The sequence below is a fragment of the Callorhinchus milii genome, unplaced genomic scaffold (genome assembly GCF_018977255.1).
Source record: "Callorhinchus milii isolate IMCB2004 unplaced genomic scaffold, IMCB_Cmil_1.0 Scaffold13, whole genome shotgun sequence".
In the NCBI taxonomy this organism is placed as follows: domain Eukaryota; kingdom Metazoa; phylum Chordata; class Chondrichthyes; order Chimaeriformes; family Callorhinchidae; genus Callorhinchus; species Callorhinchus milii.
The window spans coordinates 2,000,137-2,017,041 of record NW_024704754.1 but is presented as its reverse complement, the minus strand read 5'-3'; the positions used below and the strand labels follow the sequence as shown (position 1 = coordinate 2,017,041).

Sequence of the window (16,905 nt, the reverse complement as noted above, 5' to 3'; positions counted from 1 at the left end):
ATCATGAACACTTGGAGCTATTCTTGATAGCACATTTTTGAAGGGCATGTGTGATCCTGACAGTCAGCTGGGTTCAATCTATGGCAAGTGACTGCATCAGCTTAGACTGTCGTTAAGATGCTGCCTGGAACATCAATAGCACTGATCCCCAATGCTGGCCAATCTCTTATACGTGCCAGGTGATGCCATGATTCCGATAGAAATCATATCACCTCGATCGGAAAATTGACACAATTTGCTTTTCTCACTAGTAGGTAAGAAAATAGAAGTAAGATGACACATGCCCTTTCATTGATGGGGGTGTCATCGCCATGCAAGGGAAGGGAAGGGAAGGGAAGAAATCCGACATGAAATCGCACCATCCATCCACCCAACGCAAAATTACATCATGTCATTGCAAGGTTACAGGATAATGGTAACAAGTTTTCCAAACAACCGGTCAGTGTGACGATGTCCCCAATGTACCCTTTAAGGCTGTCGTTGTCTAGCTGGCTCTTAGATTTGTTCATTTTGCAGAAAAATTAACGGTGTAAAGATCCCTTTCCTGTCGTAGCGTTAAAAGATTCAAATCGAAACACAGAAGAGAATAACGAATGATCCTTTTTATTTGAAAGAAATCAACCCTCTGAGGACTGGAGACCCTATTTGAACATTGAGATTTCGCACTAAAATATTTGGTGAGGTGCACGGATGAGAAAGAGCCCAGCAACACACATGAAATGTGACTCTCATTACCAAACACTCTGCAACAATTTGGATTTGATGATTTATATCAAGGTCAGACTTGGTGCAAAACACTAACGACAGTCCTCAAAGGGTTTCATTTCATGAAATTAACCTAAGAATTGATCAGTAGATAAGGGACCACCACCAAGGCAGTGAATAATGGAAGAGATGAACATGTGCTTCAATAGCCCAGACGGGAACCAGTATCGCAGAGTTCTGAGAGAGATGCATCTCTGAGGAAAGTGAATCTCTGAGGAAAGAATGTGAGTGGGTTTAAATATTGACGACCCAATTACAACATCACACAGTGAATACTGAATCTCAGAGTTACACTCAGATACGACAAGTCAGTGCAAATCCATTTGTTTTTACATCGAACATATGCTTTATAATCCGGGAAAGTAAAACAGCAATTGCTGAGCAGCCGGTGAATCCCGAGCGTAGGAACACACCTCAAAGTGCGTGGGAACCTCTGTAACAGGCTACGAATTGGTATCACTCACATGCAACAGCACCAACCTCTTCTATCGATAGACTCTTTTTCTTGCGATGTGACACCAAGAATGAGAAGACTCGCATTGCTTTGCTACGTTACATCACACAAGCTCACCGTGTGTGTTCGTTCGGTGCTCCTGGGGCAAGAGAGAGACTTCGGGAAAGGAACATTTAGAACTGAATGAAAGCTTTTTGTTGACGAGAGCGACCATTCCTTTGTGAGAGAAGATAACCTTTGTGTCATATGACAAACACCAAAGCAAAGTCTTTGCAGTGAATAGCACAGTAATGCACAAAGGTCCGAGTCTTGGAGTAGGGAGTGAGCACTTCAGAGATTAGAGGTTAGTTTACCACCCGCCAGACTTTGGAATAGAGTTGACAACTTTTTTCTCTCTCTGCTTAGCAATTTTTCCTGAAAAGGCAGCGCGGGTACCAAAAGACCTCTTTTCCCCACTTATTTCTGAGTGTTGTGATGCGTGCACATCAGTTTTTTTCTAAGGTTATCGATAGAGTTCACCAGCAGCAAAGCAGAGGTTTCAGAACTCAAGCCACGACCTCCACCCCTCCAGCGCCTTTTCTTAAGTAGCTTCCAAACTTGGGGATGGGTGGCAAGCATCCTCTGGAGCAGTCAGAGCCCGAGAACAAGGAATAGTCTAAGCCTTGGAAATGGGAGCTAAGAGAGAGAGATGTCCAAGTTTAGAAGCGTTGAGGATTGGCGTGGGGTGTGGGTGGGTAGACGGGAACCAGGGAAAAGTCTGGAGTCCGGGAAAAGTCTGGAGTCCAGGAACACTCAGCAGCTTGGGTGGGTGGGTGTTGGGGGGGAGGGAGGGTGAGCCCAGAAAGAGAGAAGAGGGAAATGGCCCGAGCATGGGGTGAGTCCATGCAGGGACCTAGTTTGTTCTCTATAGATGGTATTTCCGCAGAAGATCCATCTGCCAGGGGTATTTGCGTTCGGGGAATCTGTCAGGTATTTTAATCTTTAGAAAATCCTGGATGCATTTCTCTAGCTCTTCCTCGATGGTCATCTTTTCTTTGCCTTTCTTCTTGCAAGTGTTGGACTCGCGAGACCCGCTGGTCAGTGTCCTTAACAGGTCGCTTTTCCTGCGGAACTCGCTCTGCTGAAGATGCTGCACCGGCCCCTTCTTGTTGGCGCGATCGAGGGTCTGGAAGTTGGGCTGGCGGGTCACCGGGCCGCAAATGACCGTCTCCTGGGGGGAGCTCGCCTCCGACTGGCTGTCGCAGCTGGAAGTGGACAGTTCGTTGCAGGAAGTCACGCTCTCGCCATCTTTCTCACCCTTGTTGCTTCTGCAGCCGCAGTCACACTGGGGCGAAGGCCACCGGGAGGAACTTCCTGAGGAAGAAAAGAGAATCGTCTTTAACACAAAGCCAGGAGGACAGAGAGTATCTTGTGCGAAGCGCTTTGAGACGTCTCAAAGACACGATAAGGCGCAATGTCAAACACAAGGCTTATTATTCTTATTCAACGTGTCGCTCTGACAGATGGTAAACAGCCCGAGGCTCCCTTCAGGGACTTGGCCCCAAGTTGAGCAAACTTCTTTTTTATGGGGGAAAAGTTTCCATGACTCGTTTGAATCAATGCATAAGATTTTTTAAAATGTCTTCCCCATTTGTCCTCTCTGAAACGGACCGATTCGGGCAAGGAGCTCAAGGGCTCCACAGATAGGGTGCCTTTCACTTAGCGGAAAGGTCTCAAAGTACATCACGGAGACAAGAGTGGTAGTCAATGCAGGGTGTGAGATGGGAAAGGAAAGCAAGAGTGTAAGACCGAAGTAAGCAGATCGGACTTTGTCTGGTTTAACATCTGAAGCCACGAACCACTGACAATGCAGCTTTACTTTAGTATTGCACTGGAGAGTTAACAAAGCTAAAATCCAGACATGGAGCCTGAACCAGTTCAACAGATACAACTAACTGAGCCAATCGGACAGTACAGTAATGGGTGGCCGAGGGTAGACAATAGATTCATTTAAAAACCTGAGAATCTAAAGAACGTACATTATCAAAGATCTCCTGCCCCGCTCCCGCCAAATAACCAGCATGAATTTTATCCTAACTGCAGTTTTTGATCTGAGGACTGAGCTTCCATTTCCAGTGGTGAATGTGTTACACAAACCACCTTCACTCTCTCACTCACAGAAGGTTTGACAATTGTTGAATGAACTCCTGGAATACCTACAGTTCAATTAACATAACAAGTGGTATCAGTTGGGACCATACATTTAATATGACTTATGCAAACTTGAATAGAATAGAAACTCTTGAACGGGATTTGGGCCATTAATAATAATAATAATTTGATACAGGACCTTATCACGTCTTCGAGACGTCTCAAATCGCTTCGCAGAATATACTGCAAAGTGAATTGACTGTGTATTTTGATTAAACAATTTTGTATAGATCAGACTTTATGCGAGTTTTACTGGACTCCATGTCACAGTCACTTACGGTACAAATAAAAAGGGTAGAGACTACATTTCCAATTATGCGAACACCTGTTTCTGCCAAAATATTATTAATAACCAAAGTGAAACCTAAAGTGAACGAGACATGTTGCCCACATAGAGTTAATATTTATTACAAAACCTCCCAGAAATCCCTCGCTCCAGTTTCCATTTTATTCATTTCAGTTATAAGTCTGATTTATCAAACTTTGGATTGCCGTTGATCTCCATATCAAATATCCTACCACGCTGACACAGTTTTTTTCTCCCATTGACTGACTGTATTGTAAAATTGCCATTCATTTGTGATTCTGCAGGTTGCAATACAACAATATCACTTGTCACATCTCACCTTCTCAATATTCAGCAGAACACTCAGGATTTTCATGAATAAACTCAGAATCGTTCAACTCAATTCACAATTCTTTTCCATTCTATTCACAAGCGTCCTCATCAGCTAAACATTTATCTTGGGTCAACTGACAAAAATATTAATCGTTGCATTTTGAGGATAGAAGGATGTTAACTTAAAATAATTTAAGGGCGTACATATAGTGGTCATATTCACTCCTTAAATGACTGCATAAATTCATCACCAGTCATTTATCACTGCCACAGATCCTACGAACAGCTAGCACTGTGCAATTCGGCAAATATTGATGTTGAATTCTGTCAGAGAGAGAGTATGGGAATTTCTTCATTGTACCTGACCTAGAAACATCTGATGCTGTCACTATTCACAGAGATGAAAACATTTCCATTTCTTAACACTGCCAACACTCACTCTATAATGAGTACCTTCGGTACACAGCAAAAAAAAAAACCTGCTCCTTTATTATTATTTTAGAATTGAATAAAATCAATTTTAGTTTTGGAGAACAGCACAGCTGGATGCTGCTCAAATATCATCAAACTATGAATATGGATTACTTTTAAAAGTGTTTGTTTGATAAAGAATAAATTAAGGGTGGTGTGAATAGATCAAGGTTCTTGCATGAAACAAGTATATTTGTCTGGAGACAAAGCATCTATCTTTTGTTGTTATAGGACTTGGGAATTTGAATAGTAAATTAGCATTGAACGTATTGATGTATTGCATATGGAAATGGCACATGAGCTCCAATTATATTAATTTCTCTAATCTCTTCACTGCGTCAAAGGAGAAAATGTTAAAATATAAGGGCTCTGTTTATAGACACTGTTGCTGGTCCTTTACGAAAGGTGACAGAACCAAAGAAAAACTTCAACAGACGTGAGATACAATTCCAATTAATGCTTCATACGTGACCTGCGTACAGTAAGAAGCTCCCTTTGATATTCAAATAGAATATCATAATTCAATATTTCAATAAAATTTGAATAAAATAAGGAAAATGCATGTTAACAAGCTGAAAAAGTCTCATTTATAAAAATAAATATATTTTTTTCTCTTTTTTTTTGCTCGGCCAGGTGTCTGACACGAGCCGAAACCCATCACCGTGCTTAAGGGTCTCCAAACCCAGCTGAGAATTTCATGCCACCACATATGACTGTGGCAAATCCCATTTTCATGAAATGACTGCAACGTAATCTAATCAGCACGTGTCCAATGAGTGAGAAGGTAGGTGTGTGTCTATTAGGAACTGGAGTTCAGAGGGATTGAAATCTGACGTAATGAGGGCAGAGTGCTGCTATAGCCAACCCCTGTGAGTTAGTAGCACCCCACACAAATCAACAGCCCCCCACTACAGCCCTGCCTTCAGACCTCGGGCATTTGTTTATTGTGCATTTAGTTTCTGCTGCTGCTCACGGTTCTCCATTCCACAGCACAGGCAGGTCGGATGCAAACTGTTGAAAGAATCTAAGTCACTATTTTTCAGTCAATCTGAGATGGATGAACCGGAGTCTAATGGCTCTGCTCACTGTGGGCGATCACCGCTGACTGTATGAGATAGAGTCACAATGAAGCCATTAATTACACCCCTTTCACTTCTTAATCCAACACAGGTTTGTCAAAGCCTCGTATTTCCCGATTTCCCCTGCAGTTGATATACAGCTCTTGTCATTCCCCAGTGGATAGAATTGATTCACTGGTCCTTTAATCGTGTTCAGACAAAGCACATCTTCAAGCCTATCTGCAGCGAATTTAAAAAACTACAGATACAGCGGAAAATCTTAGTTGTGTATCAGTCAATAAGGGTAACCTAAAGAGACCTTCACCACCACGAGATGCTTTCATCACGGTTTGAACTTCAGTGATGAAAGTATTAGCAATCTTCACAGTATGGTTACAGTGAAACAAAGTACTCTCTGATGCAAACAGATGTACTCCTTAAGTACACACGGAGCATATACACATGGAGATCAAAGGATATTCTGCTCTTCGTTATCTATGTGATTGCTTCATGTTGACAGATGTGTAATTTATTTATTTTTGAAGGGATTAATACCCCCGGAAAAATGATCCGCCAATCGACTTACAACCTGCTGGGTAAACAGAGGCATGTGTGTGGAGTGAGGAAACTTGCCTAACATTTTGCCTTGCCCGGGAATCAAACACAGGTCCTTTCGCTTGCGAGACGAGTGCTCCAACCACTAAGCTACTTTAAGAAGAGTATCTGGATTCATCGCCCCCTAGACATAGTGACCTCTGCACAAAGTACTCGGAGACAATCAATTATGGGAGAGAATCTAGGCACATCACTTGAAACCTAATGGAGCCAGTCCAGACTCAATGTACCTTCTTCCTTTTTGTTCTTTGCTAAAGGTCACTCATATATTTTGTCCACCGACGCTCTCCTTCACAATTTATACATGTCCTGAGGCAATGGCTTTTATTCTGTTACTAACATATGTTTTTATCAGTGGTGTGGGGAAGTAGCAAAACACGTCTGATTAGATCACAGTAAAGTGATATCAAGGTTTGTTTCACTGCATAATAATAACCCTTGCAATCGATATCACGCCTTTACACGTCTTCGAGACGTCCCAAAGCGCTTTGCAGAATATACTGTAAAGTTAATTGGCTGTATATTTTATGGGCGAAACGCGGTAGCCAATTGTGCACAGCAGCGTCCCCACAAACAGTTGTGGATAGAGAAAGAATGTGAAAAGAAAGAATAAATAACAGGTTTTATCCCCAAATCCCACCAATTTGGCAGTTCTCACGATTATATAATTTGACCTCTATTTTTGTGTCGATCCAAATGCAAAGGATTACTATTATTTGCTCGTATTTCGGGCTTTCACCTCCAGCTTCACAACCTTTGTCTCATCCCTCCCGGCTTTCTCCATTAGCAACACCACTATGTCCATTTCTCCTCTGAACTTTAGTCTTTCGTTCCTCCGAGGCTTCAACAAAACTCATCCTGCAGTTGAAACAAGTTAGTAGAAGGGTGAGCGAGGCCAACACACCCGATAAGAAACAGCGAAATGCTGTAATGGCAGGACGGTGGGGTCGGTATTCTAGAAGGTTGAGATCAAATGGGTTCACGCAACAATAATCCACCTGGTAACCCTCTGAGTAATTAAAGTACCCTCGGTGTTCAGTTGTGCTGGCCTAGAAGTTGATCTGTCAGATTCCTTGTAGATCAACTTGGCTGACGTTCCTGTAAAAGATGTCAACTGAGCAGCTCACTGATGAGAGCACGGAGCTGAAATGGTGAATTTGAACAGACTGGGAGATGTACAATAATAGCTACGAGGCAAAATGCTTCCAAAACTGTAATATCTTTACAAAATGTTTGCTCCTGGGAAAGGAGTAAATTCTACTGAAAGCTCTTCCCTTTCCACCCCCACCCTTTCCCTCAACACATTCCTTTTCATGTCCCGTCCGGATTTCAATGTGTCCTTTCATAGTTGCATTAAATAATAATAATCCTTGCATTTGATAGCACCTTGTCACGTCTTCGAGACGTCTCAAAGCGCTTCACAGAATATACTGTGAAGTGAACTGACTGTATAGTTTGTGGGCGAAACGTGGCAGCCAATTGCGCACAGCAGCGTTCCCACAAACAGTGGTGGGTTGAGTGGCCAAATTATAATATTTTCGCAATAGAAAATATAATAATAATGAGAATAAGTACAGGAAAACCGAGTAATTGCACCAATAATTGGATAATTACATTGGTTGTTGGATAATTACAATAATTAATATAAGAGAAGCGCAATGGAATGTTGAACGTTCAGAATACTCGCTGAGCTAACTCAAAAACAAAATTGACATGTTATAATTTTCATTTGCCGTGAAGAGCATCCAGGCTGTATTCCCTTCAAAGTTTCGAAGGCAATCTCCTTTGAAGATTACACACCATGAATGTGTTTATCTAACACACAGCACTAAGGAAAATGAGTTTCAGGAAGAAGGTTTATAATCATTAGAATGTCGAATCGCACAGTCGTATGGAGCCCACAGAACAAAGCTTTTCTCGCAGAGTATTTACGGAACACATCTGAAAATAAATACACTTCACGATATTCTACGGAGCTGCTGGCTTTCCGCGTCTCATTCCGCCTGCATCAGTCAGCGATTGCTATCAAACATTACACCAATAGTGATGGTATTTGGGGAAGTGCTACATGGGGCTGAGCTAAGTTGCTTCCCCATCCAAAATCTGTGGTTTCTTATTGCTTCAAAAAATCTTTTAGGCAGCTTGAGCTGTTATCTGTTGCAACACCTGTCACTCCAGTTCAGGTTGAGCCGGATTATGTTCTGATAAGCATTTATGTTCAACATAAACCTTTCCCAGATTTGGGGAAATCGCAAGAACCAGATTTTCTTTTTTTGACATTACAAAACTGCATTCGCTGTTTTCGTGCCCCCCCCCCCCACCCACCCCCCCAAAAAAAACAACACCCGGTTTGTCTGGAAGTACATATCCTGCAGAGACGTCGCACACACGCACAACAACAAATCACATTTGTATAGCGCCTCTTCACGTCGGGAGGACGTCCCAAGCCGCTGACAATACAGGAAAATAGGAGAACACAAACAATACAGGAAAACAGGAAGAGCGTGGGATTTTTTGCTAATAATAATGATCCTTGTTTTGAGATAGCGTCTTGTCGTGTCTTCCGGACATCTCAAAGCTCTTCACAGAATACACCGTAAAGTGAATTGACTGATGCACATGTCTACCACGTTTGCCAACAAAAAATAGTAACTGCACTCGACAGTAATAAATGAGAACTCCTTCAAGAAATATTGATGTGATGAAGCACTATAAAAAATGCTAATTCTTTCCTTATGGTCAAAACGTCAATTGAGGAGCTTTACTCCTTACTTAATCTGTGTAAGGCAGAAGCTTTCAACCGTGTCAATAATTTCTGACCTGTTATTTCCGTTCACACTGGTAAACCAGTTTCTATAGAATCTTTCTCCAGATCGTCCAGAGGTTTGCTGGCTGTGAATTTGTTTTTCAACAAGTCTCACTGTCTTTAATTCTTTTACTAGGGTATAGGCTTGAAGCAACACAATTGCACAGATACTTTCGTTCACGATTTAATCTTGAGTGGATCACCCAAGGAAGGAACTCATTAGTTCATCTTTTTTATATGATTCAGTAAAGAACATAAGAAAGCATGAAATGAGAAATAAAACCTATTCAAGGTAAAAAAAACTTGTTCCTTCCACAAAACATATGGAATCCAGGCTCTCTCTATCACTAAGTCTACCCAACTCATTTAATCTCCAAAGAAAAGTTCCTCAAAGCCTCTACTTTCCCCCAAAGGAAATTCAGTAAAGTTCTGCAGCAAGAACTGAACCTTACATCTCACAGCATATATATCTTTAGCCAAAAGGCAAAATTCTGCAGATGCTGGAAATCTGAAATAAAAATAGAAGTCGCTGGGAACACTCAGCAGGTCAGGCAGCATCTATGGAGAGAGGAAAGTGCGTAAGAGTTTCAGGTTGTTGACCTTCCGTTCCATAGATGCTGCCTGACCTAATGTGTGTTCCCAATGACTTCTGTGTATATATCTTTACCAACTGTCTTCCAACCAGTCTTAATTTCGAGGCCTTTTTTTGTGTGTGTAGGTTTCTTTTGAGAACTACAGAAAACCAAGTTCAAGCTTAAGACTGAATACAACAATGTTTGTTTGACGTTTCAGCAATGAAATGCTGCATAAAATAAAGGAAATCTACATTTGGTGGAACTCCTCTCCGCATATTCCAAACCAAATTTAATTATCTCTCTCTGTATCTCTTCAAACATGTTTGTGATGAGATATATATCGCTTCAAAGGATTTAATCGACAGTACTAATTTGGTTGTAGTTGGGAGGTGAAACCACAGTGTTGCATTGTACAGGGTGACCAAAAAGTCTTGATACCAGTTATTTTATCTAAATAAAAACAAAATATCATCATTTCTTATTATAAGACTTATTAGACATTGTAATGGTAATCGCAACCATTTGATCACCCTGGTAGTATTGTGATTGTGCTGATGCTCTAGAATTCTGCTAAATCACTATTTGGATTAGTCAGATACTGGAAATAGAGATTAATTAAGTCAGAGTCTTTGAACGATCAATACAAAATGATTTTCCTTGGCCACGGCATCAAAAATGATGGTAATATATCTAATAAGCATGAATTCTGAGGTTAACTTGAATCCAGTGATGCTCAAGATAATGGTTTAGCCTCCAGTCAAAACCAATGGTACAATGTTAAAATCCAGGATAGAAATTCGGTGTTTAATGTTCAGACTCTTAATGTCACGGAACAAATTAATTTCAGTCAGATAATGCTTTTGACACGACAGGTTAATACTCTGTGTGCTGGTAAGTTTTGCACTCTTTAATAATGTGTACATGTTTTTCAACCTCTAATAATAATATAGCTTCGAGACGTCTCAAAGCGCTTCACAGAATATACTGTAAAGTGAATTGAGGGTGAAAAGCGGCAGCACAGCAGCGTCCCACAAACAGTCGTGGATTGAGTGACCGCATTTTTTTTTGAAGGATTATCGCCCCTGGATAATCGATCGCCAATCGACTAACAAGCAGGTAGTGATTTACTATTTGGGAAACAGGTAAACAATGTTTCGCCTTACCCGGGAATTGAACCCAGGTCCTCTCGCTTGCGAGGCGAGTGCTCTAATCCACAGGATTCCACTTGTTAAGGACATTGCCCAACGTGTGACTAAATCAGATTCAAGGCAGAGGTCCCAGTTTCAATCCGATGTATGAACTCAGTTAGCCAAACAAACTACTTCCGTTTCTGGGCACCTGCTCTTGTCTGAGATGGAATAACATCTCCTGGGAAGGCTGTACACCAAATAGCTATCGGATTATCGTCAGTGGTCCGGGTCCAGGAAGGAGAAGATATCAGCCCGCAGTTTCCATGCTTGATCCCGAACCGCAAGGCTGACACATTGAAAGGGATTGACGTAACAAAGTGATGTTAGCTCCATCAAACTGCATCATCCAGCGTGAGTCACTGCATCAGAACAGAAGTGGAAAATAGACGGCACAACAGAACAATAGCAAGTTAATTTCATGGGAAGTTTGTCTCACAGGAGAACTCCCTCACTCTGTGTGTGGTACAGAGCAAAATCATTTAACGCTAGATTGCTTTCTTCTGCTCCAAAAGGAGAAAATAGACTTGCTGGAATGTTGGTATGATGTGATTAAAATTATGAATATCACTGCAATCCATTCATTCTTTAATTCATCGAGGTTAACAGCAACAGCTCTTACTAAATACCCAGTCAATCCACTTTACAATATGTTCTGTGAAGCGCTTTGAGCTGTCTCAATGATGTGATAAAGCACTATATCAAATGCAAGGATTATAATAATAATAATAATAATAATAATAATAATAATAATAATAATCCTTGCATTTGATACAGCGTCTTATCACGTCTTCGAGACGTTTCAAAGTGCTTCACGGAATATACTGTAAAGTGAATTGACTGTATATTTTGTGGGCGAAACATATATAGACTATTATTACTAACCAGCAATGTGATGTACCACTCTGGCCAGTTAATATTGAAAAGGGGATGATACTCTCTACATTCAAACACTACAGACTATAAACTATAAACCTTAAGGTTAGTTTGAGGTCCTACAATAATGCTTTGTTATCGAAGACTGTTTGTACCTCGATACAGGAGGAACTTTGAATTAAGACGGATCTGCTTGTGCTTACTTTTCCTTTAATTACTTTTTTATTGATCTCTCGTGAGAATAACGTACAGTTTAAAATGAGCAACACGGCAGTAATCCAATCTTGGGATTCAGGTAATGTCAAAGTAGAGTTCTAGCCTTTTAGAAATGTCCCCTGAATCTGGAGCTATCCATTATCATTCAACATTTGATGGATGTGGAGGATTTTAATGCCAGTTGAAGCTAAAACAATGCCAAGACATTGCTTCATTGGATTTATAAACTAGATGTTGAAGGATGGGATCACTTGACAGTGCATCTGGTATTACCGGACGTTTGAAGAATCAGTCCCAATATTCACTGATTTAGGAATCAATCAGATTTATTGTGGTTCAATTACGAGGCCTCTACATTTAGAGAGTTTTTAAAAATGAAATGTCTTACCAGTGATCATTGTACTTTGGTAAATTGTGCGAAGCAACACGAGGAGAGTAAAAACGTCATCATTTGGCTGCCGCGTTTCGCCATGAATTATACAGTCACGACACGTTACAGTGTATTCCGCGAAGAGCTTTGAGACATCTCGAAGACATGATGAGGCACTGAATCAAATGAAAGGATTTATTCTATGCATCAATTGCTATCAATGGCAAGCTATGTGGATTTAGTTGGTTAGATTCCAGCTGTACCTCAACACACACACTTGCTAACCTGGCCTAATACTCTCCAGAATTAAGTAAGCAGGATACATCTCTCCAGGGAGAGAGTGCGCAATCCATTCCAACAAATATCTCTGGAATTTCCATGTCAGATGGGATGCGTGGAACTCTCAGTCTGGTTTGCATACTGTTAAGTATGGCGATGGGTTTCCGCATGTGTCAGACACATCATACACAAAAACAGACAACAAAGAGTGGTTTCAAAACCTGACAACAATGAGTAACTCTCAACATTTTACTTTTTTAACAGTCTACACTTTGTCAATGGAGTTGATGTATATCCGTTTTCCTGCCAGCTCTACCACGTCTCTAGACGGATTGAAAAGAATAAAGGTGAAGAATGGCGATGTCTCTTTCCAACTCGCTGCGAAAGGACAAAACGGTTCTACATAGTTCTCTTATTATTATTTTCCTGGAAGGACCAACACATCATTCAAGGCTCCCTCTGGCACCCAAGGTATATCTTCTGCCAAGTTCGGTTGGAAGTGGAATATAAACTTTGATATACGACGCAGAGAAATGGAAATCAAATTGACTCATTGCATCTGCGTTTTGTGCGCGACTTTGTTGCTCACTCCCATTACTCTCAATCCGTTGTGTGAACTGATTCAAATCATTCCTCGTCACTGTTTCAAAGGTAGATGCAACAGTTGGGGGGCTGTGATGGTAACGTTGTCAGAAACCCCTCAAAGCCAAGTGAACCCTGGTGAAAACGTGACACAGCCATCTCTTACCCTTAACATGATTCCTTCAAACACAGATTAGTTTTTTTTTAGGAAACAACATGATGGGATATAGTCACATAGTTAGTGCGGGACATAGGTGCAAGCGACCGCCAGGAAGGTGGAAGGCCAACTAGATGGACCTTGGTCTGTTTTTTCGTCTAGTTTTTCTTATGTTCTTATGTGTCTGAGGTAGCTCAGGCTCCAGACGTTTGAGCAAAGGCAGGAGATGATTAGAAATAGTCATATTATACCAGGCACCAGGACCTCAGGCATAAGCAGCTGGTGGCTAGTGCTAGAGGGGGTTCAGCCGGACCCCACCCACCCCCACTCCAAATCTGTCTACGCCTAACCTCTTTGAAGGCAGCTGGGAAGGGAAAGTAACTTCAACATAATTCCTATGAATTCACGGCGTCCAGGCATTTGGGCCTGGACTAGCTATAAGGTTTGTACAGTGCATGATAAATTCTGGCATTGTCAAAGCAGGGCAGCTCCTAAACTGGTTTTGACTGTAATATTCCATTGAGGAAAGCTTGGAATAGTTGCGGCGCAGAATGGCTCCATATATCATATGCAGGAGTCTCAAAGAGACTCATTTACACAGAGTTATCTTGATGTCTTCCGCTGCCTTGAGGCATTAGTTAGCGGCACTCTCATCTCTGAATCGGAAGGTTGTGCAACTTTTTTCTGGGTGTGAGGCGTTGCTGGTATCGATTAACCGCCTTGTTTGCCGACATCACAACAGTGATTTTTGTGTGAAGCACTCTGAAAGGAATTTGTGGAAGGGTGTGATATTGGATGCAAATATTATGATGATTAATAATAATGACGTGGCTCAGTTTGAATTCAATCGAATATTTAACCCTTGATGAGTGAACTGACCCCCACGCTACCCCCCCCCCCAATATTATGGGGATATTGATCTGCTATTTCAGTATCGAGGCTCTTTGCCTTGCTCTGACTCGTGGTCAAGCTCGCTGATCTTTTCATCTTTGCTTTACCTACTAAAACCAGGTTCTTACAAAGAAAAGTTTTCATTGTCAGTGCGGTGTTCTCAGGCAAAAGGCATGCGTTTGAAACAATTGGTCCCAGAAGTAGCAATAACTATATTACTCGCAAGTCAGGGATGTATGGATTAAGTACACTGGAAATCAGGTCTTGCTCACAGCTGCTCCGCTGATTCAGTTAATAAGGCAACTGCCCAGAGTAATTCAGACACAGTACTTCTCATGTCTATGCTGTCACCGATTTTAACTGGGGCAGCAGTAGGAGCTTACAGTCGGATTCAGTGTCCTGGGTTCTGAATGGAAAAATCAGCCAGAGCTCACTCTCTTGATTCCTATCCAGTAATCCAGCAAGGATCGTGGAGTCCTGTAGAGTAGTGGTTAGAGCACTCGCCTCGCCTTTCCGAGGGTAATAAACCCTCAAAAATAATAATTATGATAATAATTTGGTCACTCAACCCACCACTGTTTGTGGGAACGTCGCTGTGCGCAATTGGCTGCTGAGTTTCGCCCACAAAATATACATCCATCCACTTTTACGGTGTATTCTGAGAAGCGCTTTGAGACGTCTCGAAGACGAGATAAGGCACTGTATCAAATGCAAGGATTAATATCGATATGTTGTCTGGGCGTCCACTTGATCAGCCGCAGCACAATTTTCAGTGTTGCTCCCTCTACTTTAATGCTGACCAGTGAACAACAACAACAGAATAATGTTGAGCAAAATGACCCATGACAAAACAAGTAACCAAATACTTACAAATAACCAAGCCGTTAGTGAGAACTTGCGTTAAATCACTAAATTAAATGATTTTGCACTGAATGACCTGCAGCAATCAATTCCATTGCATTGAGTTGCTATTAAGTACTAATACTTTCAACATTTTGTGTATGTGAACCATTTTATACAGCAGTAAAATAGCAGTTAATGATCCTGGATTGCAGTAAACACTGAGATATTCCCTTTGAAATTTGCTTGGCTTCAAGTGGCCTCAGATTCCACCATAGTCAACACATCCTGAAGCCACTGTCTTGGTAGAAGAACAGACTTTGCTATCACAACAAGCAGCAGGGAATCTGCCTCGTTTCTATGGCAGACACACAAGCAATTTAGTTGAAGGACATTTGGAATTAATTAGAAAGATGTGTACATTGCCTCAAGCGTCTATAAAGCACTGTGCTGAATGTAGTTTCAATATCCATTCAACCATCCATCCATCCATCCTTCCACCATGGTGTTCTCTTCAGGAAGAGACTGTGTCTATTTGGTGCTTGAAGACTTAAGGAAAAGCGTGACCGGTCAAGTGACTAAATGATGGAGTGAAAGATTGAGAATAATTCTCCACCATTCAATGATTGCAGTATACTTTACAGTATATCCTGTGTATCCTGTGAAGCACTTTGAGACGTCTCGACGATGTGATGAGGCACAATATCAAAATACAATACAAAATTACATTTGTATAGTGCCTTTCACATCGGGAGAACATCCCAAGATGCCGGAGGAAAGAATTATAATTATTATTGCTGTTGTTGTTGAATGGGAAGGTGATGGGCTCTAACTCGGATTTCATGTCTCCCTTTTATGATCTGAAATACCAAATGAAGTTCTTTTGTAATACTGGAGAAAGTGTCTAATATCTATGCATCCAATCTTTACTGCAGTAGTTTGATTTGGTTGGGTTTAATGCCTGGTAGATGCTGGCATCAAATTGACTGACACTTCTGTCTTTTTGCATCTCCATTTTCTCCATCTGTGCAGCCAGGAATACTGCCAGAGATTTCTCTGAAGGGATACATCGTTGATTTCTGTGATCTTAAAGGCACACGACCGCAAACAGGGCTCGTGAAACAAAATCCTCAGCTGATTTAAGGAGAAACATTGTACACTGTTCAATAATAACCCTCTAAACCCTTTGTTAAGTCGAACTCTTTGTTAATGAGCTTCCATGTGTGCATTGCCATTGACTCTGAGGCCCTTTTGATATCGGGAGACAAATGGATCAAAGAACACTTGATCAAACTGGAGTGCCCTGAGTTCGAGAACCAGGGCTGACTTTCACTGAAAGTTACTTGCTTTGTTAGGATAACTTATGTTGCTTCTCAGATGTCTGTGTAACTCCAATGAGGCATTCTTTCTTCATAGACGAAGGGAAGGTTTGACATCCTAATCCCATTTGAATCATAACTTACACTGGCAGACACAAACATTGATCCCAAAAAAGGTCCTCTTCACCGGACTGCTTCAATCCCTCCACCACCACCACCCCCACACACATATACACACATGTATACTTACACGCTAGATAGATATTTGGGGAGGACAAGTTTGCAGGGCTATGGGGAGGGAGCGGGGGAGTGGGATTGATTTAGTAGCTCTTTTTTAAAAAGCCGGCACAGACACGATGGGCCGAATGGCCTCCTTCTGTGCTGTATAATTCTGATTCTATGACATATACGTACACATACACACACATACACACACACTGAGGCACACATACACACACATATACACACACACATACACACATACTAATGCGCACACAAACACACACATATTAATAATACATAACACACATACACATATATAAATACACACGCACACTGGCGCACGTACAGCGCTGAGAAACCTGCAGGAGGAGAAAATTAGAAGAAAAAAAAAGAAACTGCAATGAATATGCATC

At 41.4% G+C, this 16,905-nt stretch overlaps 1 protein-coding gene across 1 annotated transcript in view; it reads right to left on the bottom strand.

The window, feature by feature from the left end:
• Nucleotides 1-2,123: 2,123 nt before the first annotated feature.
• LOC103183751 (BTB/POZ domain-containing protein KCTD16) overlaps nucleotides 2,124-16,905 on the bottom strand; it is an 82,787-nt gene continuing 68,005 nt past the window's right edge. Inside the window, 1 exon segment of the mRNA XM_042340049.1 lies at nucleotides 2,124-2,572. Coding sequence (XP_042195983.1) covers nucleotides 2,124-2,572 — 449 coding nt within the window.